Raw genomic sequence first — 24,672 nt, 5'->3', positions numbered from 1 at the left:
TACTCAGGACTTATAAGTAATTTAAATGTGCCAATTGGGGTAAAGGCAATGGTACCATGTTTTAGGGAAAGAGCACAAGCACAAAACAAAATGTTGTTCATCAGTACTCTGGAGTCGATATTTAGGAGTCAAATCTACAAACCCCCAATAAGCTGTGGTTTATTTTGTCACATATTAGAGTTCCCCCAAGCCAGTGTTTGACTGGCACAGCAGGTATTTTTTATGTCAAGGTGAGAAAGAGTTGTGCAAATCAACAAAATCCAGTATTTTTCCCTTTTGAAATCCAAACATGAAACAACAGAAACATTAAGAACTTTTCTCTGTGTATTTTAGAACTGTAGAAAGTAACTGTTATATGACTATTGATGCAAAGAGAGAGAGAGACACCCAGCTAAAAAGCTATAGATGACTCTACACAACATATTATACAACTATCAGCCTTTGGCCCTTCTATTTTGTGAAATCTGAACAAGAAGCCTGCATTCATCTCACAGAAAGGTGTCAACCATACACCCTGCTTGGAATATTATTGCATTTTTTACCGAACGGTGTTCCAGTCATTAATTCTTGTTATTTTCAGAATGTCCTTCTTCCAATTGGAATTGCAGTTCTTATCACTGTAACTGTTCTGAAATGTGTTGCACTAAGATTTGCTTGTTTTTAACATTCTGCATGGTTCAACCCTTAAGCTCAAGCAAGCAACTCTTAGAGCAGAGTTTTAATGAATAAATAAACATCATTTCATTAATATGAATGCTTGGCAACCAAAATGATTTGGTCCACGTTACAGAACTGTGGGGCATATTTATACTCCGTTTGCGCCGAATTTGCGTTGTTTTTTTCGACGCAAATTCGACGCAAAACTAACTCCATATTTATACTTTGGCGTTAGACGCGTCTAGCACCAAAGTTCATGGAGTTAGCGTAATTTTTTTGCGTGAACACCTTCCTTGCGTTAATTATATGCAAGGTAGGCGTTCCCGTCTGAAAAAATGACTCCGATGCATATGCGTCGTATTTATACTCCCGGGCAAAAATGACGCCCGGGAGTGGGCGGGTCTAAAAAACCCGCATTTGCGCCGGATTTTAGCGCCTGGGTCAGGGCAGGCGTTAAGGGACCTGTGGGCTCAGAATGAGCCCAGAGGTGCCCTCCCCTGCCCCCAGGGACACCCCCTGCCACCCTTGCCCACCCCAGGAGGACACCCAAGGATGGAGGGACCCACCCCAGGGACATTAAGGTAAGTTCAGGTAAGTATTTTTTTTACATTTTTTTGTGGCATAGGGGGGCCTGATTTGTGCCCCCCTACATGCCACTATGCCCAATGACCATGCCCAGGGGACAGAAGTCCCCTGGGCATGGTCATTGGGCAAGGGGGCATGACTTCTGTCTTTGCTAAGACAGGAGTCATTTCAATGGGGGATGGGCATCGTAAAAAAATGGCGCAAATCGGGTTAAGGCGATTTTTTTGCCTCAGCCTGACTTGCACCATTTGTGGACGCCCATACGCCATTTTCCCCCTACGCCGGCGCTGCCTGGTGTACGACGTTTTTTTTAACGCACACCAGACAGCGCCGGCGGCTAACGCCGGCTAACGTCATTCAATAAATACGGCGCCCGCATGGCGCTTCAGAATGGCGTTACCCGGCGCTAATTTTTTTGGCGCAAAACTGCGTTAGCGCAGTTTTGCGTCAAAAAGTATAAATATGGGCCTGTGTTTTTCTTATTTTGGCCAAACTAGGCCCAAGCTACATCTTTAATCCTAAACATAACCACGTTTTCATTTTCACCGACTCCTCATGCAGCAAAATGCACGCTGAAAGCATTGTTGTATGTAATATGTTCTGTAACCCAACGGGTTACTCTTTATGAGTTAAAGTGTTTTTTGTAAGTTCCAGAGGAAGATTTCCTCAAAAAGGTTGCTTTTTCTTCCATTCTTCCTGCCCAACCTCAGTGGGCCTTTTCTTTTCATGAGTCTGTCATTGCATTACATGTAACTAGATTTGTACTGTCACACCTGATGACATTAGGGTAAAAAAGAACTACTTTTTATTAATTTAGGGAATGGTGTTAGGTATTGTTTCATTTCTTTCTGTATTGTAATTTGCCCAGCCTATGTGACATTTTGCTTACCTCATGTTGATTATGTGATTTTCAGTGTGTATTTTCCTAGAAACACAGGATAATTTTGGAAATGAGCTAGTGTTGCTTTCCCGATTCTTAGAGAGAAGATTCACATTGATGTATTGCATACTTGGGACCTAGAAAAGTTACAATTCTTGAGGGATAACCTAAGTCAGACCCCATTCTGCATTAATGATTTCTGTAATTTATTTGAGCCTTATGTTAATTTTCTATATGTGATTTAATATGAATGCTGATTGATTTTGAGACTAAGCATATTTTGCCTTCTATAACAAACTCTAATATTTTAATAAACCTTCATGGTTTCTCACTTATACCTTGTCTCAAGAAGGCTTACTTAATTGATTACACTGATTGATTTTCTGTCAATCTAATCGTTTTAGGGGCACCTATCGTCATGTGATCTTGAGGATCACTCCCCCTAAGGTGTATTATATTTCGATTATATAATAAGATAGCACAAACATGTTATATTGATATAGATAGATCATCTTTACCTATGAATTTTATCCAGCTGCAGCTAGAGATAGAGTACAGTGTGTTCAGCTTTCCTTCTTGACCCCAGTACATGACAGGTGACGTCCTTAAAGACACTTCTTTGACTTAAGGTGGTCCGAATATGTGATGGGATTGAAAGATGCTTTAATAACATGGTTCACATTTATTTAAGAAGCATTCAGAATGGCTCTTTATTGCCCAAAAGCAATGTTGACATTAATCAACGTTAACGTCACCACCTCCACCGAAGACACCCCCCTCGCCGCCGAACACCTGCACTTCCAGATCCACACCGACCCCAGGACCACCCTCAGAGGAACTCTCATCTACCGACCCCCTGGACCACGCGCCCTCTTCAGCGACTCCATCACTGACTTCATCTCCCCGCACGCCCTTACCTCGCCGGACTACATCCTCCTCGGTGACCTCAACTTCCACCTGGAACAGAACAACGACCCCAACACCACCGCCCTGCTCGACAACCTCGGCCTCAAGCAACTGGTGAACACCCCCACCCACATCGCCGGACACACGCTAGACCCCATCTTCTCCGCCAGCAACCACATATCCTTCAGCCACTCCTCAGCTATACACTGGACCGACCACAGATGTGTCCACTTCACCTTCCGGCGCGAGACTCGCCACCTCCGCACACAACCCATCCCACGTCGACAGTGGAACAAAATCCCCGAGGAACAGCTTCTCTCCACTCTCAACGACAACCAACCCACCTTCTCCTCCGACCCCAACAATGCAGCCCTCAGCCTCACGAATTGGATCACCAACTGCGCAGACAACCTCACTCCCCTCAGACGCCTCCCAAGACAGACCAACACCAAAAAACCTCTCTGGTTCACCGACACCCTTAAGGAATCAAAGAAAACCTACAGCACCCTCGAGAAAGCCTGGCGCAAGGACCACACCGCAGACAACATGACTGCCCTCAAGAACGCTACCCGCGAACACCACCAACTGATCCGCGCCACCAAAAGACATTTCTTCACAGAAAGACTGGACAAAAACAGCCACAACAGCAGAGAACTCTTCAACATTGTCAAAGAGCTCTCCAACCCTAACGCCAATGCCAACGCCATCACGCCCTCACAAGACCTCTGCAACTCCCTCGCCACCTTCTTCCATCGTAAGATCACCGACCTACACAACAGCTTCGGACACCAGACCCAGCCAACCACCACAGAACCTACAACCCCAGCCATCACCTTCAACGCCTGGACTCACATCAACACAGAAGAGACCAAAGCCACCATGAACTCCATCCACTCCGGTGCCCCCTCGGACCCCTGCCCACACTTCATCTTCAACAAAGCCGATGACATCATCGCCCCGCACCTCCAGACCATCATCAACAGCTCGTTTTCGTCTGCTACCTTCCCCGAGAGCTGGAAACACGCTGAAGTCAACGCCCTACTGAAAAAACCTAAGGCGGACCCAAGCGACCTGAAGAACTTCCGCCCCATCTCGCTCCTCCCATTCCCCGCCAAAGTCATAGAGAAGACAGTCAACAAGCAACTTACCAACTTCCTTGAAGACAACAGCCTACTCGACCCCTCTCAGTCCGGATTCCGAGCCAATCACAGCACAGAAACCGCCCTCATCTCAGTCACAGACGACATCAGAACCCTGATGGACAACGGAGAAACAGTCGCCCTCATCCTCCTCGACCTCTCGGCTGCCTTCGACACCGTCTGCCACCGAACCCTAATATCCCGCCTCTGCTCCACCGGGATCCAAGGACAGGCCCTGAACTGGATCACCTCCTTCATCTCCAACCGCTCCCAAAGAGTCTACCTCCCACCTTTTCGCTCAGACCCCACTGAGATCATCTGCGGTGTCCCACAAGGCTCATCGCTCAGCCCGACACTCTTCAATGTCTACATGAGCCCCCTCGCCGACATCGTACGCAAACACAGCATCATCATCACCTCCTACGCCGACGACACTCAACTGATACTTTCCCTCACCAAGGACCCCACCAGCGCCAAGACCAACCTGCAAGATGGAATGAAAGACGTCGCAGATTGGATGAAACTCAGCCGTCTGAAACTGAACTCAGACAAAACAGAAGTCCTCATCCTCGGAAACACCCCGACCGCCTGGGACGACTCCTGGTGGCCCACGGCCCTTGGCACCACACCGACCCCCTCAGACCATGCACGCAACCTCGGTTTCATCTTGGACCCACTTCTCACCATGACCAAACAAGTCAACGCCGTATCATCCTCCTGCTTCCTCACCCTCCGCATGCTCCGAAAGATCTTCCGTTGGATCCCCGCCGACACCAGAAAGACCGTGACCCACGCCCTCGTCACGAGCCGCCTGGACTACGGCAACACACTATACGCAGGAACCACCGCTAAACTCCAGAAACGTCTGCAACGAATTCAAAACGCCTCCGCCCGCCTCATCCTCAACATACCCCGCAACAGCCACATCTCCGCCCACCTGAGACACCTGCACTGGCTTCCCGTCAACAAAAGGATCACCTTCCGACTCCTCACCCACGCACACAAAGCCCTCCACAACAAGGGACCCGAACTCCTCAACCGCCGCCTCAGCTTCTACACTCCCACCCGTCCTCTTAGCTCCGCCAACCTCGCTCTCGCCGCCGTCCCTCGCATCCGCCGCACCACGGCGGGTGGGAGGTCCTTCTCCTACCTGGCGGCCAAGACATGGAACTCTCTCCCCACCATCCTCAGGACCACCCAGGACCACTCCGCTTTCCGGAGACTACTCAAGACCTGGCTCTTCGAGCAGCAGTAACTCCTTCCCCCTAGCGCCTTGAGACCCGCACGGGTGAGTAGCGCGCTTTATAAATATTTATGATTTGATTTGATTTGAATTATGCACAGGTTGTAGCTGTATTACCATAGTTGTGTTGATAGCACACAGCAGACCCATTTCGCTGATATTCATTACTGAGGATGCAGATATATTAACATGACATTCACAGAGCTAACTCCTAGTTATATTATTTAAATTCTTAGCTAGGTCAAGAGAAGGGCTCATTAAGGAGAAACTATATCTTCATTTGAGACCAGTAGAATGTGTTGAATGCTACATTTTATGTCAGTTTGCACTTTAATTGAGAATGCTTAAATCCCAGCTCCGCACAACTCACTGCTGCTGCCCTTTAGAGATTGCTGTTCTCCTAATTTGGTGGTAATTCATCTAACATTTAACTGAAATATATTATATTTGTCCAATGCAGGCTTTTAATGTTAATTCACCGGAGAAGCTTGATGACATACTGACCAGTTTTCTGCGGAGTAAGATGCCTGAAGGTGAAGTCAGCAATTTTTTTGATGATGCTGTGAACCAAAACCAAGACAGTGAGTTGCTCATTCTGCACTTTTCTTCATGCTGCCTAAGGTTTATGAAGTAGAAATGACTGTGGTATTTCAAATGTTTCAATGTGTGCTATCGTCTTTGTCAAGTGCAGATATGAGCTCGGGCAAGTCTCAAATCACATTCAGAGGTGGCATATGATTTTTAAAAAATGTTATGTACATTTTTATAATCGCTAGGATCACTCAGTTTATTTTGGACAAAGTATTTCATAAAATCGAAAAAAATACAAAAACAAACTTAAAAGCATTCAAACAGCAGTTAAAACAATACAGATATGTTACAATAAGAGATGTAGGGCCATATTTATACTTTTTGACGCACAACTGCGCCAACGCAGTTGTGCGTCAAAAAATCTAACGCCGGCTAACGCCATTCTGAAGCGCCATGCGGGCACCGTATTTATTCAATGACGTTAGCCGGCGTTAGCCGGCGGCGCTGCCTGGTGTGCGTCAAAAAAAATGACATACACCAGGCAGCGCCGGCGTAGGGGAATATGGAGCTTGGGCGCCAAAAAATGGGGCAAGTCAGGCTGAGGCAAAATTATCGCCTCAACCCGATTTGCGCCATTTTTTTTTACTCCCAACCCCCATTGAAATGACTCCTGTCTTAGCAAAGACAGGAGTCATGCCCCCTTGCCCAATGGCCATGCCCAGGGGACTTCTGTCCCCTGGGCATGGTCATTGGGCATAGTGGCATGTAGAGGGGCACAAATCAGGTCCCCCTATGCCACAAAAAATAAATAAAATTAATACTTACCTGAACCGACCTTATGTTCCCTGGGATGGGTCCCTCCATCCTTAGGCGTCCTCCTGGGGTGGGCAAGGGTGACAGGGGGGGTCCCTGGGGGCATGGGAGGGCACCTCTGGGCTCCTTCCGAGCCCACAGGTTCCTTAACGCCTGCCCTGACCAGGCGCTAAAAAACGACGCAAAAGCGGCTGGACGTCATTTTTTTTGACCCGCCCACTCCCGGGCGACATTTTTGCCCGGGAGTGTAAATACGGCGCACATGCCTCAGAGTCACTTTTTTAGACGGGAACGCCTACCTTGCATATCATTAACGCAAAGTTGGTGTCCACGCTAAAAAATGACGCAAACTCCATGGACTTTGGCGCTAGACGCATCTAACGCCAAAGTATAAATATGGAGTTAGTTTTGCGTCGGAATTGCGTAAAAAAAACGACGCAATTCCAGCGCAAACAGAGTATAAATATGCCCCGTATTTCATTAGACCAAGGCAGATTGTTCTAGCATCAATAGCGAAGGAAAAAAACGGATTTTATTAAAGAAAAACAGGCAAACAACAGAGGAAACTCAGAACAACTTATTTTGAATTAATCCTTAGGCAATTTATCAGGAATAACCACCTGCCCGGGTGCTTGACATATATTTGTGCCCTGTTGAGATGAAGCCTTTGGAGGATTTAGGGCAAATTAAAGCTGAAAGAAAGAATCAAGAATGTTTGAATTTTAGTAAATTTATTGGGAAGGGAAAAACATCTGACAAGATATAGAGAGTGATGGGATAATATTTGCTTCCTTATTTTTAATAAAATCGTCACTTTCTTTTGTTATTCTAGCTAGGAAAATGTGCATTTCATTACAAGACAAGAAGCCCACATTACATTATGATTGTTTAAAGTACATTTACTTCTACCAGCATGTTTTTCGAAGAGATTAACAAATGCAGAAAGGATGCTCCTAAATGATTAGACTTTAATTCCTTTTATTCAAGTCCACCGCTACCCACAAGACAATAAGGATTTTTAATAGTAGTGGAGGCATTATTCATGCATGTAGTAAGAGAAAAGAACACAACTAAAAAACAAAAATGTCTTGTGGAATCAGATGGACTCCTCCATTCGAGACTTCTTCAAGGAGAAATCAAGCAGATTTGTGAAGTTAGTTTTGCAATGATAAAGAATCATTGTTGGGCTATGTTGAGAACAGCTCCAGATCTGGTTTAACATCCTATGATAAGGAACAACAATGTTTAGTCGGTATGATATATGGTATTCATCTGCAATTTATAGACTAAGGCCCTCATTTTGACTTTGGCGGTCTTTTTGAAAGACCGCCTAAGCCACTGCAGCCAACAGACCGCCAGTGCTGGCAGTCTGCTGACCGCCATATTAGGAGTCATTGGAGGACTTCCACCCATTTATGGGCGGAAGTCTGACTCCAAAGAGGTGGTTGCATCGCCAGCACCGCCACGCCAGCAAGACTCCGCATGCTGTATTACGAGCCGTAATACGGCTTGGCAGAGTCTTGCTGGCGTGGTGGTGCTGGTGATGCAAGACTACCAGGACCCATCCCCGCCCAGACGACCTCCTTGATAGAGAAGGTAGTGATCATCCAAAGGGGGGGGTGTTGGGTGCATGTGTGTGGTGTGTGCGTGTATGTGTGCGAATGGGGTGAATGGGTGTGTGTTTGTGAGCTAGTGAGTGGGGATGTCTGTGTGCAATTGTGCAGATGAGGGTGGTGCGTATGTGTGAGTGCGGGTGTGTAAATGGATGTATAGAGTTGGGGGTGTTTGTGGGTACGTGTATTTGTGTGTGAGTGCGTGAGTGTGAGTATGGGGAGGGGTGGTGAATGCGTGTGATTGAATGTGAATGTCTGTGCATGTATGTGTGTGTGAATGGGGGTGTGTGTCTGCATCTATGCGCGTGAATAGGCGTGTGTGTCGCATGTATGCACATGAATAGGGGTGTGTGTCTGCAGGTATGCGAGTGCGTGGGTGTGTCTGTGTGAATGTATGCGTATGCTGAGGGGTGTGTATGTCAATGCGTGCGTGAAGGGGTGGGGGGTTTGTAAGTGTGTGGATGGGTGGGGGTGTGTCTGCATGTGTGTGGACATGTGGGGGTGCGTGTACTGTTGACAGGAATTGATTTTCCTGTCGCTGGGTGCGTTTCTACCTGGGTTTTTATGGTGGGGTGACCGCCACGGAAAGCCTTGCCGTTTGCAGTCTTGTAATCCGGCCGGCAGGCTGAGGCCTGCTGCCGGTTTGGAGGTGCTCACCGCCAGCCGCGGCAGTGTGACCGCACCAGCGGGCCAGACGGCGTTGTTGAGGTTTGGCGTCTGCCAAACCCCATAACTTGTTATGTGTCTTTACCACCAGGTCCGCGGCAGTAAGACCACCATGTCCTTAAAATTCTCTGGGTTAGCAGATTATCTTATCTGTAGCCAATAACGGTCCTGAAAAAGTGAGTTTACGAAACTTCGAAGTGAAGTGGTGTTTGCTTAAATTAGAGAGTGATTCCTTTCCAAGCATTCCCCAACACCCAAGCTTGCCAAGCTGTCTTGTAATTTTTATTTGTATCCATGGCCCAGGAAGTTTAAATGAGGCTAGCAGCTGAAATTAAAATGCATGCCAGTGACCAAGACTAACAGAAAGATTCATAGCCAGCAGTTGTTGATTGGCAGACAGGATCAGATTGGGACTTTTGATGTGGGGATCTTGAAGATGTCAGGGTGAAATGGAACTAATTTTGCCATTTTGAGGAAGCATTGGAACCAGGCCTGAGCCATCCAGAGTGGGGAAATAGAAACGCATCTAAGAATCTAAGCCAGGCACTTGGAGATCATGACAAAAAGGTAAAAAGCATACATTTTATTGGTTAACCAATCTTGTAAAATATGTTTTTGGTTAGAGCAAGAGAATACTATAAAAGTGGGGAAATTGTGAGTTTAAACATGAGGCAAATATCTATTGGCAATAGCACCCAGTGATGATTTAGTGTTTGGAAAACTACTGGATGAAGTATTCTCTAATGTAGGTGCCTGGACGGTCAACCCATCACCATGTGAATGCCAGGAAGAAAGTCTGCCTTAACTGAAAATTTGTGATAAAGACAAAACTCCCAAAATGCCTTTGCTAACCCTACCAGGGATTTAGACCTGGTACATCCCAGGTGGTTTATGTATTGAGCTGCAGGAATGTTGCTCATCCGCAAAAGTACAGTGAACTATTCCTTGGTGAAACAGAAACGGCAAAGGAGATTGAAAAAGATTGAAGCAATGTACAATGCATTGATAATTCCTTTCACAGACCATATTCCACCAGCTGAGTACTGAACACACCAACGACCTCAATCTCAAAGACCAATATTTGATAGTAAGGGGCAGATTTCTTAACACTTTTTGCCAGGTATGCATCACAAAAGTAACACATACTGGCATTAAATGTAATTGGAATTAATTTCCAGTATAAAACTACACTGAAAAGTAGTCCTAAAATAACAAAGAGTTACTTTGCATCAATGGGGAGGACTACGGGTGGTTCAGTGGCTCATAGTTTTTGATACAACATTCTATCTACTAACATTTGTAGACATGGGTTGTGCCAAAAAATAATGCCCCTTTGAGTCTGGTATCAACTTAGATAAAAAAAAATTATTCAAACCTTTCAAACTGTGCGTGTGTAAACCGCTATACAGCACACATACAAACTGGGAAAAGTGTTAAACTAGGTTCAAGTATATTATTTTACACTGGAAGGTTACTGTTCCAATACAAATCCTATGTTGGACACCACCTACACACGATTATGCTATTGTACGGGGGTGTATGCATTGGTGAATGGCAGCCTAAAGCACACCAGTGGAGGAAGTGAGAAAAACGGTACCACATCTTGGTAGATATGGGGCTGTTCTGTTCTCTCCCTTTCATGGAATGCAGCACAGCTACATTGGTTGTTGTTAGACCTGGGTAGAACTCACTGAATTTTGCTCTGCTCAATTCTATGGAGTTCCCAAAAAAAACTCTGCGAGATTCCACGGGACTCCGCAAACGGGCAGAAGAATGCTCGCCTGCCAGTTTGCACTGCTCTTTCAGGCCAGCAGAACATTTCATGCTGAAAAATCTGAGTGAACCATGCAGCCCGAATTGGCGGGGCCATTTTTTTAATCTGCTTTCTGTTCTCTGCATGATGCTGCGCCTGGCGTTTGTAATGTATTCCTATCCTTCCCCTATCTTACTCATCCACCAGTCATTTACCTTTTTTTATCAGTGTGTGTCTTTGTGTTTGTATATTTTACTTTTTTGTCTTTTTTTACTTTTTCCATGATTTGTTGTACTTTTTTTGTTTCCTTATCTACTTCCTTAGTTATTACATTCTGCTTCTTTTTGTATTCCTACTTTTTTCACCACCCCAGTGCCTTGTCAGAGCAGCAGACAGCAAGTGGCAGCAGAGGTGAGGCTGCTTCAAGTTGCACACCTTGTGGTCACTGGCTCCATCAATGGGTGTTGCCCTGACTAATTTTTTTTTTTACAAGGCAGAGTTGGCAGCACTTGTTTTTATGTGGAGTGCAACCCCCCCTTGTATGCTGTCAGCAGTATGACCTGCAGGACCATCGGCTGCTGTGAGGGTGGGTACCCTGGTACGTGCACTGGAGCACTGGGATTCAGCACACCATGCAGCAGCTGCCACATTGCTGAGCCAACCAGCTGGACAGGGAACAGGACCTGCTTGGCATCGAGGTTGCATGGCTCGGTGAGTAAGTATTATTTTTTTTGTGTTCTATAATGCTAATATAATTTTTTCAAATAGCACTTTGCTCACACTCAGAAGTGAGTTAAGTTTACTTTATGAATATTATGTGATCCAGCTTGAGCTAGTCAGGTGCTCGACGCTACCTAATCATACTCTTTGGCACTTTCTTGGGCTGATTAGTTAAGAAATAATGCAGACTCCTCTGTCCTATAGCTACGATAGTGGTAGTAGTAATATCAGTGAGTTACTTTTCTCTGTGTCTTTCCTTATGTAGCTCATACAGTCCCAATCTCTTAGTCATGTATAGTATGCATCTACGCATTGAAAAGGGAGACTGAGTTGGCTCATCAAAGGGGGTTGAGAAGCAAACATCATTCAATGCAATGCATTAGTAGTTCCAAATATAGTTTAAGTTTAGGAAATTAGGTATAGGGCTCAGGGTTTGGAAATTAGGAATAGGTCAACTCAATAGGCAATCTAATTTAGAAAAGTACAATGCTACTGAGTTTGCCTGTCAAAATATTTTTGGGGAGAGTAACTGTACAACTGATCTATTGTGTTCATCTTCTTTATTCTTACCTCAGCACCCAAGGACAAGAGGGCTCCTACTGTGGAAGAAGGTGAAAGGGCTGCCAGCACCAGTGTCATGGTCGGTGGAACTACCACTACAACCACCAGTGCCATGGGCGATGGTTCTGCTGGCCCCAGTAAGTCCTGTTATTATTTTTTCTCTAACTTTTACCACATTCCCACTATTAGAATACATTTACTCTGCTTATTATGTATACTGTCTTTTTTCAACTCCTCTATCTAATGTTTGTTAAATTCTTGTTACTCCTTAATTATCCTTTTTCTATGTTCTATGGTTCTGTAACTGGCTTTCTCCCGTCTGTACTAGCCTGTAGCTTTCTTCTGCTTTGCTAGTAAGCTTTCTTTTTCCCCTTATACATCCTGTGGTACTGTAGGACTAAGAGAACAGATTTTGGTACTGTGAAGATTGCAGTCCCAAGTAAGTAAGCTATTATTCATCACTTTTGTTTGTTGAGAAGGCTTACTTTTTCTTGCTCATTCTCAAACAGTTAAAATGGATAGTTTTAATAGAAAATACTGCAAACCGAACTGTAGTGAGGCATTGCAGTTGTATTTTGGTAAAAAAAAAAAAGAAATGGGAGTTGTATCTGGCTCTTGCTCGACTTCTTTTGCTTTCACCTCGGCACTCGACGTAAGCCCTGCTACTTGAAACCAAGTCATAACAGAGGTTGAGTACAATTCTTTGTTGCTGTTGTTGCTGGCGTTATTGTTGCTGGTGTTGGCTGCTGCAAGACTACAGTACTTCCCTCTCTGGAGATTGCCAGAACTTCTGCCTGGGACTCTAACTTCCAGCTGTTCCTCTTTCAGATCTCTCACTTGCTCAACAATCTACTCTTGTAGAGTGAAACATCCCCTTCTGACAAAGGAACAAAAGTGTCTCTTATTTTTTGTATTATGGATCAAGTATTGTGGCCCTATTTTTACAGCCAAGTGAAGGGCTAAGCTCTCACCCATCTCATGTGATTTTCCGTTCACACAGGTGAGCCTATGCAACACCTTATTAATGGTCCTGTTGGAGATGCGACAATGGGATAGCTTGGCTCAATGTATTGTCCTTCTTGCTGACTTCCTTTGTGAAAATATTAAAAGGAAATAGCGTTTGTGTTGGGCATTTGACTAGGCCCCATTGGTTTACCTCCGTGGTCATACTTTTCCAAATTGCATCCCATCCTCTTTGAACTACATAGTCATTTGCAGGTTTCTACTGCTCAAACAGATGTTGCAATATAAAATAGGCCGAGTTCCAATGTGTTGGTACCTCCTGTATGAGGGCTTTAACTGTTACTCGTTTAGCACACTGAATGATCCTCAACTGCTTCTTGGCTTTAAAAGAATGGCTGAAATTAGTGCAGATTCTTCTGCAGGTGGCCAGTATGTTGCTATGTCTTCTTTTTTGAGAAAGTCAAGCACAATCGGATTGATGCAATGCACCAAAAACACAGGACCCTGAAATAGCCAACATCTGTCATGGCCTTAACAATGTTTCTGCCATTGTCCGTGGCAACAAATCCAGTTCTGAGACCTCTGGCTCACAGCCATTCAAACACCTTGCTGTTAAAGTCTTCCAAGATGTTTGCAGCTATGTGGAAGTTCTCCATGTCAAACATGGCTACTGCTGCATGCTGCCAAAACTCTTAAAGTGTCTTCAGCACTGACTAACCCCCACAAAAGAAATCCGGTGTTCAGTGATACACATGTAATCAGTTGCTCAACAACTGGTCCACATGTCTGTCACCAGGTGAATTGTGTGAACAGCACTCTGCTGCAAAGCTTGTCCAACCAACTTCAGCACATCATGATGGATCGCTAAACAGCAACTCTGGCAAAATAGGTCCCGCTGGGATTCTTCCATTTTGGACAGGTAGCCATCACAAATTCTAAAAATCCCACTCCTTCCACAATGGAAAAAGAAGAGGTCCACCACTAAATTTTTTGCCAGCTTCCATTGTACAAATGTGCCATTGGGTAGCTGCATTCGTAGGGCCCCTCCTGCCTAAACATGCCCATAATAATAGCCTGGATTTTGTTATTCACTGGTGCCACTAACACAGGTGACTTTCAGAGAAAACTAGGAGGTGGTAGACTCAGAGTGCATCTTGGGACAATCACTGTATGTTGTGGTATCTCTATCTGAATCTTGTACCATTTAGAGGTTGCTGAGACAAGTAATACTGGTGCATAAAGCTGTCACCCTGTTCTTACTCATGACCTGCATCTCTCACTCTCACAGTGATTGGAGATTATTTTCCTCTCTCATGACCACCAGTAGCATTTTTTAAGGTGCTCCTCTCACCAGATTGCATGATGTTTTTTCATATGACTCTTTTGTCCTCCAGTACCAAAGTGTGAACCAGGCTTACCTCGATGAACAAATGGAGCATATTGTGATGTCACCCTACTGCTTGCTAATCACAAAGAAGTCCCAAACTGGGGAGGAGAACTTTTTTTAGAGGGGCATTGCCCTAAGAACTAGAGGTAGGTGGATGTGTCGGCATTTGCCTCTCTGCAGTTCATACTTCGACTGATGTAGTGGTGGATGCAGGTCTCAGTGGAGGCCTTACAAATATGGAAGCTGGCAGTGGTGGTGGTGGTACCAGTGCATGAGCAGGTTGAAATGGAGAGATAATGTTGGTGTCCTCTGAGCCTGCTCCCATGACAACGACTTGCTCATCCTCCTCACCCCTTCCTTAATTGTAAGGCTTTCAGGAACTTTCCTTTTCCCTTGTCCCTTGTGGCGAGTCTTGGACTCAGCCAGGGTCCAATCCATGGCCAGTTCATCAGAAGGGGGCTTGGAGAAGATGTTGGAGTAACCTTCCTTTTTCTTGCTGGAAATCAGGAAGCCAATGGTTCAAGAAGAGGTACATCTTACACAGCAGGAAGCTCAACCTCCTGTTCTGCTGATACTTCCGGAAGCTCTACTATTGGTGGCTATGGCTCCTGTTGTCCACTTTGCTCAGTTTCCTGTGAATATTGGGCACTAGATGGATGCTGAAACAACTCCAGTTCAGATTCATTGCTCATTGCGATGATTGAAGTGGATGCCTCGCTAAAGACATGGCTTTGGGCCTAGGAGGGATGGTGTCATTGATGAGGGAGTGTTGCTCCCAGCTTGCTGGCATGAGGATGGTGCACAAAAGAAGAACATCTAGGCTACAATTATGGGCATGTTTAGTCAGGAGGGGCCCTACGACCACAACAACCCAATGGCACATTTGTACAATAGGAAGCAGGGCACAATGTTAGAGCTGGTCCTCCTCCATTTTCCTTTGGAAGGTTCCAAGGCATACCTATATTGCCAGAGTTGCTGTAAACAGTGTTGCATCATGATGTGCTGCACTTGGCTGGACAGGCTTTGCAGCAAAGTGTTGTCCATACTATCCACCTGATGACAGGCATGTGAACCAGTTCTCAGGTGACTGACTACACTGCACACTGGATTTCTTTTCTGGGGGTAAAGCAAAAGCTATCTACAGGTCTTAGCCCTGAAGAAAGTTTTAAGAGCATTTGGTGGCTTGCAACAGTAGCCATGTTCGCCATGGAGAAATCACACACAGTTGCAAACATCTTTGAGGAAATTATTAACAAGATGTCTGAATGGCTGCAGCCCAGAGGTCTTCAAATTGGATTTGCTGCCAAAGACATTGGCAGTAACATAGTCAAGTCCATGTTAGGCTGCTGCTATTTCATGGTCCTGTGTGTGGGGCACTGCATCAACCTGGTTGAGCAAGACTTTGTTAAAAACTTAAAAAAGAAGACATAGGGGGTCATTACAACCCTGGTGGTAAAAGCCGCTTACCGCCGTGCATAAGACCGCCGCGGCCGCGGAATTCCGCCACAGCTATTATGACCCACATCTCGGAATCCGACGAAATTCAGACACCCACACAAGTCCGCCACACCAAAGGTCAGTGATAAACTGGTGGAAAAAAAACCTCCCCCGTCACGCCAACAGAAACACACCCATGCTATCACAACCCACGAATCCACACGGCGGTCTTTCAACCGCGGTATTCCATTGGCGGTACACTCCGCCGCGCTCAAAATACACACACATCTCCAAAACACCGCCACATTGGACAATTCCAAATACACACACCTGATACACATACACACACCACTCCCACACACCCAACACAACATAAAACACACCCCCACATCACCCAAAAACCCCTACGACCAAAAATCAGAGACGAAGGCGACAGACAGAGAGCACAGCAATAGACAACCCCACCACACAGAGGCACACAACACCATCACCCACACAACATCCACGCACAAAAACACCATACACTACTACTCATCACCACATACACCACCCCACACATCGCCTACACCACCCCATGGCACGCCAAAGACACCCCAGGTTTTCGGAGGAGGAGCTCAGGGTTATGGTGGAGGAAATCGTACGGGTAGAGCCACAGCTATTTGGATCACAGGTGCAGCACACCTCTATAGCTAGGAAGATGGAGCTATGGTGAAGAATCGTGGACAGGGTCAACGCAGTGGGACAGCACCCAAGAAATCGGGAGGACATCAGGAAGAGGTGGAATGACCTACGGGGGAAGGTGTGTTCCGTGGTCTCAAGACATCACCTGGCGGTTCAGCGGACTGGCGGCGGACCCCCACCTCCTCCCCCACAACTAACTACATGGGAGGAGCAGGTCTTGACCATTATGCATCCTGAGGGCCTCGGAGGAGTCGGTGGAGGAATGGACACTGGTAAGTCAAATCTTAACTATCATATCCCCACCCTACCTGCATGCTATCACACACCCCCACCCTCACCCCCTCCCCTATCACGCCAAATCAACACTAATGTACTAATAACACAAACCACACATCTCAACACCAAGCCCTGCATGACACAACAAAGCATGGACACCCATCACTAAAGCATGCCCACTGCACATACTCATAACATCCCCTAACCATCATCACACAAGCCCCCACACAGGAATGCTAGCACTGGGGTACACGCTCACCCACCCATTGCACACCATGACACACAGATGCAATAATCATGCTTTTATAACCCTGCAGGACCACTACCTAATGTCACCAGACAGGAGGGTCCAGACATCTCTACCCCACCCACAGAAGAGGCCCACAGTGATGACAGCAGCTCTGGCCAACTGGATCCAGATGACCAGCCCGGACCATCGTGGGCCTCGGGACAGTCGGTTCCCCTCGCACAGGCACAGCCCAACACTGACCTTCCACCCTCTGGTAACACCAGCACAGCACCCACCCAGCGGGCCCATACCTCCGTCCCTAGGACACGTCAATCAGCTGTGTGTCCACCACTACAGGGAACCCAGGATAACCCACCACCCCAACAACAACAGGGACCTGGGGGCAGTGGTAGTGGGCACACGGTCCAGGGGACGGAGGCCCAGGAACACAGGGGAACTGGGAGGGCTGCTGTGCGACAGGGGGCGGACAGGCCAAGGAACCCACTCTCCACGAGGCCCTCTCCTCCATCATGGGAGCATACCACCACTCCCAGGAGACGATGGCTACGGTCCTGGCCAAGTTTCAGGAGACCCAGCGCATGCAGGAGGAACAGTATTTGGGCTTCAGGGAGGAGCTCAGAACCATCAGCTCTGCCCTGGGCACCATCGTAGGGGTGCTGAAGGACATACAGAACACCATGAGGGACACCGTGGCACTCCAAGGGGCCCCTGACACTAGCATGGACGATGAACTGCCCACCACCTCTGCCGGCACTAGTGGACAGGACACCCCGCCACAGGACCACCACACCAGCACCCCACCCCCTGCAGACGGAGAACCACCCCGCAAGCGGTCCCTGAGATCCAGGAACAGGACAGAGCACGATGTCAAGACCCCCGCCAAGAAATAAGACCAGCCTGATTGTCATCCCACTTTCCCACATTGTTACCCTGTCCATATTCGAACTGCCCCAGCTCCACTTCCTATGCCCATATGGGCAGTGCACCTGTGTGACTAATAGACTGGACTCTGCCATGGACATTCCTCCAGCATCCCCCCTCACCATTTTGCCACCCCCTCCAATAATTAGCACGTCAATAAACACCCTTGAACTACAAAACAATCTGGAGTCAGTCTGTGATTTCTAAAATTTGTATTATCTATGACAATGACAAAATCCTTTCGAAGATTGTAATGTAAACATACCTATGTCACACATGACAAGTCCATGAAGGATGCAAGCAGATGACACACGTTGGTAACCACACCTGTGAAACCGTAATGGAAATGTACAACTCAGTTACTAAATACTGCTTCAAATTGACAGACAGGATAGAGGTAGAAGTGTGAAAGTAAATGTATTGGAAAAGAAATTGTTCTCACCTGTGTGTCACTGGAAATATTGCTGTATGACAGAGTCCCTGTTGTCAATGTCTTCTTCCTCAGCTTCCTCCTCATCACTGTCCACAGGCTCCACAGCTGCCACAACACTGTCATCTGGACCATCCTCCTGCAGAAAAGGCACCTGGCGTCGCAAGATTGTGAAGCATAGAGCAGGCGATGATGATCTGGCACACCTTCCTTGGTGAGTAGAAAAGGGAACCACCTGTCATATGCAGGCACCTGAACCTGGCCTTCAGGAGGCCGAAGGTGAGTTCGATCACCCTCCTAGTCTGCCCATGGGCCTCATTTTAGCGTTCCTCTGCCCTGGTCCTGGGATTCCTCACTGGAGTCAGTAGCCATGACAGGTTGGGGTAACCAGAGTCCCCTAATAGCCACACCCCGTGCCTCTGGAGTTGACCCATCACATAAGGGATGCTGCTATTCCGCAGGATGTAGGCGTCATGCACTGAGCCAGGGAACATAGCATTTACCTGCGAGATGTACTGGTCTGCCAAACATACCATCTGTACATTCATGGAATGATAACTCTTCCGGTTCCTATACACCTGTTCACTCCTGCGGGGGGGACCAGAGCTACATGTGTCCCATCAATGCCACCTATGATGTTAGGGATATGTCCAAGGGCATAGAAGTCACCTTTAACTGTAGCCAAATCCTCCACCTGAGGGAAAACGATGTAGCTCCTCATGTGTTTCAGCAGGGCAGACAACACTCTGGACAACACGTTGGAAAACATAGGCTGGGACATCCCTGATGCCATGGCCACTGTTGTTTGAAATGACCCACTTTCTAGGAAATGGAGCACTGATAGCACCTGCACTTGAGGGGGGATTCCTGTGTGATGGCGGATTGGTGACATAAGGTCTGGCTCCAACTGGGTACACAGTTCCTGGATTGTGGCACGGTCAAACCTGTAGGTGATGATTAAATGTCGCTCCTCCATTGTCAACAGGTCCACCAGCGGTCGGTACACCGGAGGATTCCGCCATCTCCTCACATGTCCCAGCTGACGGTGCCTAGGAAGGACAACAGCGACCACAGAGTCAACCAATTCAGAGGTATGTACCCACAGCTACACAGAACACGACACAAAATACAAAAAACGTTCTGTATGTGTGTTGACTCCAGGCCTAGGTATGTGTGACGCAGTTGAAAATGAAGCCATGTGGGCCCCTGAAATGTCGGATGCCTGACCTCTAAAGTGGGACAATGGGATGTGAGGTAACTGCGCTGGCGTTGTACACCGTCGCGGTAGGCGGTCGTAGACCGCGGCGCAATGCTGCATTGGTTAACATAGGACCCTTTGGGTCCCAAGAGCCAATGACGAAGTGCGCCGGCGGTGATGATACGCACCGCCGCGGACGTCACCGCCGCGGACGTGACCGCCATTTTCTATCTGGTCAATCACTCGATACCTGATCTTCAACAGGAGAGGACCTACACTGCAAGTGCTGCTGTGACCTCGGTCTGAAAGAGACAATGGCACGTGCGTCTGGGGAAAGGCCCCCTGCCTTCACTGCACAGGAGTTGAAGAAGCTTGTGGACGGGGTCCTCCCCCAGTACACGCTACTCTACTGTCCTCCAGACCAACAGGTGAGTACATAGGGTGCAAGTTGTATGGGCTATGCCTGGGTGGAGAGGGCTGGATGTAAGTAGGAAGGGGGCAGAGTTCTGCGAGCATGAAGGAGTGTGAATGTATGTGCCACATGGCAAGGGCAGGGATGTGGGCCACTCACTTCGACGGTGCAGTTGGTAATGACTTCTCTTCTTCCCCTGTACATGTCATGTAGGTCAGCGCCCACCAGAAGAAGGATATTTGGCGTGCCATCGCCAAGGACGTCCGGACCCTGGGGGTCCACCAGAGACGGAGCACCCACTGCCGTAAGAGATGGGAGGACATTCGCCGCTGGAGCAAGAAGACGGCGGAGGCTCAGTTGGGGATGGCCTCCCAACGTGGGAGGGGTGCCCGTCGCACCATGACCCCCATGATGTTCCGGATCCTGGCGGTGGCCTACCCTGAGTTGGATGGGTGCATGAGGGCATCACAGCAGACAAAAGGGGGTGAGTACACTCACATTCTCATGACTTTGCACGCAGTAGAGGGGTCTTGGTGGGGGAGGAGGGCTGTGGGTTTCACTAGGCCAGGGCGAGTTTCGTAGGCTAGGCCCCTCCGTAATGCAGGCGATGTGGCACTCCACCCCACCTCTGTAGAGTGCCAAGTACAGGTATACATGCCCCTGTGTCATCTATGTGTGCAGATGTCTATCATAGCCATGTAGGCCATATCCCAGGAACTGCATCTGTAGAGCCCAAGTGTGCGGCGTAGTGCAGGGGACTGCTGTGTCTGTATAGTCCGCCAACGGTAGCGGTAAGCCATGCACTCAACCTGCCTTTCTTCTGTTTCCCCACCCCTTTTTGTGCTCTCCCTGTTCTCTTGTGCATCAGCATCATCAGGCGGAGGTACAGGGGCACCGGAGCACGAGGGGGCTGCATCCCACATGGCCATGGAGGGCCACACCACGGACTCTGAATACACCAGTGGGACGGAGGGCGAGGGGAGCTTCACGGCGGTCACCGGATCAGCAACCAGCGACACAGACTCGTCCTCTGATGGGAGCTCCCTTGTGGTGGCGGCAAAATCTGTGCCCCCCACTCCTACAGGTACAGCCGCCACCCCCCCTACCAGCACGGCCCTCCCAGCAGCCCCTCAGCGTTCGCCCCGTGCCCGCTCACCCAGGAGGGTGGGCATCACCTTCGCCCCAGGCACCTCAGCCCCTGTCACCCCTGCTGCCCTCAGTGAGGAAGCCATTGACCTCCTCAGGTCACTTACTGTTGGGCAGTCTACCATTGTGAATGCCATCCAGGGTGTAGAAAGGGAGTTGCAACACAGTAATGCATTCCTGGAGGGCATTCATTCTGGTCAGGCTGCCCATCATCGAACCCTGCAATCTCTTGCCTCAGCACTGATGGCAGCCATTGTCCCTGTGTCTAGCCTCCCCCTCCAACTTCCTCCACCCAGACCCAATCCCCTGTACCTCAGCCTATCCCAAGCACACCATCAGACCAGCCTGCACACACGTCAACACACAAGGGAAGCTCAGGCAAACATAGGCACGACACATCCCACAGGCACTCACACAAGCATCACCCACATACAGTCACAGCAACATCCACTGCCTCCACTGTGTCCCCCTCCTCGTCATCTCCCTCCTCCCTCCCAGTCTCGTCTACACTCTCACCTGCATGCACTACCACTACAGCCACTAGGACTCGCACCAGAACACCCAGCACCACACCCCGCTCACCTGCACTCACCACCCCCACTACCATTTACACGTCCCCTGTGTCCTCTCCCAGTGTGTCTGTGACGCCCCCTCCCAAAGCACACAAACGCGGGCACACACACACCCAACATCCATCCACCTCATGACAGCCTCCAGAACATGCACCTGCACCCAAAGCATCAAAAGTTACACCTCCTACAACCACCTCCTCTTCCTCCACTCCCAGACCCCCTCCAGCTACCCGTCCCAGTGTTCGTCAGAAACTTTTCCTGAGCAACCTTGACCTCTCTCCCACCACCCCCCCCCCTCCAATTCATAGGTCCCGTAGTAGCACTTCAGCCAAAAAAAGTCCGGTGCCAGTGGTGGCTGTTAGAGGTATGTGGAGTGCACCGGGCACCTGGGCAGCCAGTGTGACACGGAGCCAAAGCACTGCCAGTCCACCCCCTGTGAAGCACCAGAAGTTAGACAGTGCCCGACGGGAGAGGGTGAAGACTCCTGCAGGCAAAGCCGCTCACAAGGGTCCCGGGGGGAGTGTCGAGTCAGCTGTGACTCCTCCCAAGGTGGGGAAGGGGCAGAAGAAGTCGCCAAAGTCTGGGAAGAGCAGCACGGCGGAGAAGGCCGCCATCCTCCCCGCTGCCCAGGACGCCACCGCCAGCCCCATCATCACTGGTCAGGAGACCACCGCCAGAGTCAGTGGCCAGGAGGACAGCACAATCATCACTGGTCAGGAGACCACCGTCAGAGTCAGTCCCCAGGAGGGCAGCACAATCGTCACTGGTCCGGAGACCACCGCCAGAGTCAGGGCCCAGGAGGGCCCCGGCAGCCATAGCCCTGCTGGGCAATGAGGGACCGCCATGGCACACACCGCTGCACAGGTCAGAGACAGCAAAGTCAAGCACCGTTGAACAGGCCAAGCACCGCTGAACAGGGCAAAGACCGCCATGGCAAGCACCGCTGAACAGGGCAAAGACCACCATGGCAAGCACCGCTGAACAGGGCAAGCACCGCTGAACAGGGCAAGCACCGCTGAACAGGGCAACGACAGCCATGGCAAGCACCGCTGAACAGGGCAAACACCGCTGAACAGGGCAAGCACCGCCAACTCAAGCATCGTTAGCCCATATGCGGCAGGGGCAGTGACGGAACTGGGACCGTCACGGGGAGCGTGATGCACTGTGGGCACCAGTCCCCCTCCAGAACCAGTGGAGAACAGCATCCACTCTGTCTGTCCTTAACAGGATGAAGCACTGTGGGCACCAGTCCCCCTCCAGAACCAGTGGAGAACAGCATCCACTCCGTCTGTCCTTAACAGGATGAAGCACTGTGGGCACCAGTCCCCCTCCAAAAACAATGTAGACTGTTATCCACTTGTGAGACTGTGGCTTTGCACTCCCCAGGATGGTACAGTGGGCAACCCACCCACTGCAAAGACTTGTGAGACTGTGGCTTTGCACTCCCCAGATGGTACAGTGGGCAACCCACCCACTGCAAAGACTTGTGAGACTGTGGCTTTGCACTCCCCAGGATAAAACAGTGGGCAACCCACCCACTGCAAATACTTGTGAGACTGTGGCTTTGCACTCCCCAGGATAAAACAGTGGGCAAACCACCCACTGCAAAGACTTGTGAGACTGTGGCTTTGCACTCCCCAGGATGGTACAGTGGGCAACCCACACACCCACTGCAAAGATTTGTGAGACTGTGGCTTTGCACTCCACAGGATGGTACAGTGGGCAACCCACCCACTGCAAAGACTTGTGAGACTGTGGCTTTGCACTCCCCAGGATGGTACAGTGGGCAACCCACCCACTGCAAAGACCTGTGAGACTGTGGCTTTGCACTCCCCAGGATAAAACAGTGGGAAACCCACCCACTGCAAAGACTTGTGAGACTGTGGCTTTGCACTCCCCAGGATAAAACAGTGGGCAAACCACCCACTGCAAAGACTTGTGAGACTGTGGCTTTGCACTCCCCAGGATGGTACAGTGGGCAACCCACCCACTGCAAAGACTTGTGAGACTGTGGCTTTGCACTCCCCAGGATGGTACAGTGGGCAACCCACCCACTGCAAAGACTTGTGAGACTGTGGCTTTGCACTCCCCAGGATGGTACAGTGGGCACCCCACCCACTGCAAAGACATGTGAGACTGTGGCTTTGCACTCCCCAGGATAGAACAGTGGGAAACCCACCCACTACAAAGACTTGTGCGACTGTGGCTTTTCACTCCCCAGGATAAAACAGTGGGCAAACCACCCAGTGCAAAGACGTGTGAGACTGTGGCTTTGCACTCACCAGGATGGTACAGTGGGCAACCCACCCACTGCAAAGCCTTGTGAGACTGTGGCTTTGCACTCCCCAGGATAGTACAGTGGGCAACCCACCCACTGTAAAGACTTGTGAGGCTGTGGCTTTGCACTCCCCAGGATAAAACAGTGGGCAAACCACCCACTGCAAAGACTTGTGAGACTGTGGCTTTGCACTCCCCAGGATAAAACAGTGGGCAAACCACCCACTGCAAAGACTTGTTAGACTGTGGCTTTGCACTCCCCAGGATACATCAATGGGCATGGAGCCCCGTCATGGATCTTGCGTGGTGCTGTCATCCGGCTGAGGTGCCCCCCTTTCCCTTCCCCCTGAGGTGCCTGTTGTATTTCTATCTGATGCCCCTGCAGTGTTCTCTCCGTTTCTGGACAGGTATCGTGTGTGGGCCTCGCCCAGGCATTTTGGGCCCAGTGGTCCACGGACATTGAAATGTGCATACCTGCACTACTAATCGTGATGTATATATTTGGAATGTGTATATATTTATGTATATATGTGCTTACTGTATTTTGATACATTACAATGGTTGTACTTCATTTCCTTTTGTCTTTGCATTCTTCCGGGGGGGTTGGGGTTGTTCCTGTGATGTTTGGTTATGCATTGGTGTGTGTGTTGTAGTG

The 24,672-nt window shown here is 48.9% G+C and overlaps 1 protein-coding gene across 1 annotated transcript in view; it reads left to right on the top strand.

Moving 5' to 3' along the window:
• The window catches only part of BANK1 (B cell scaffold protein with ankyrin repeats 1), a 2,047,355-nt gene that overhangs the window by 925,481 nt on the left and 1,097,202 nt on the right, over window positions 1–24,672 (top strand). Inside the window, exon 6 of the mRNA XM_069230214.1 lies at window positions 5,871–5,991. Coding sequence (XP_069086315.1) covers window positions 5,871–5,991 — 121 coding nt within the window. The remainder of the gene's footprint in view (window positions 1–5,870; window positions 5,992–24,672) is intronic.

This window comes from Pleurodeles waltl, chromosome 1_1 (assembly GCF_031143425.1).
Source record: "Pleurodeles waltl isolate 20211129_DDA chromosome 1_1, aPleWal1.hap1.20221129, whole genome shotgun sequence".
Lineage (NCBI taxonomy): Eukaryota > Metazoa > Chordata > Amphibia > Caudata > Salamandridae > Pleurodeles > Pleurodeles waltl.
The sequence above is the reverse complement of the archived record's forward strand: the minus strand, read 5'-3'. Positions and strand labels throughout refer to the sequence as shown.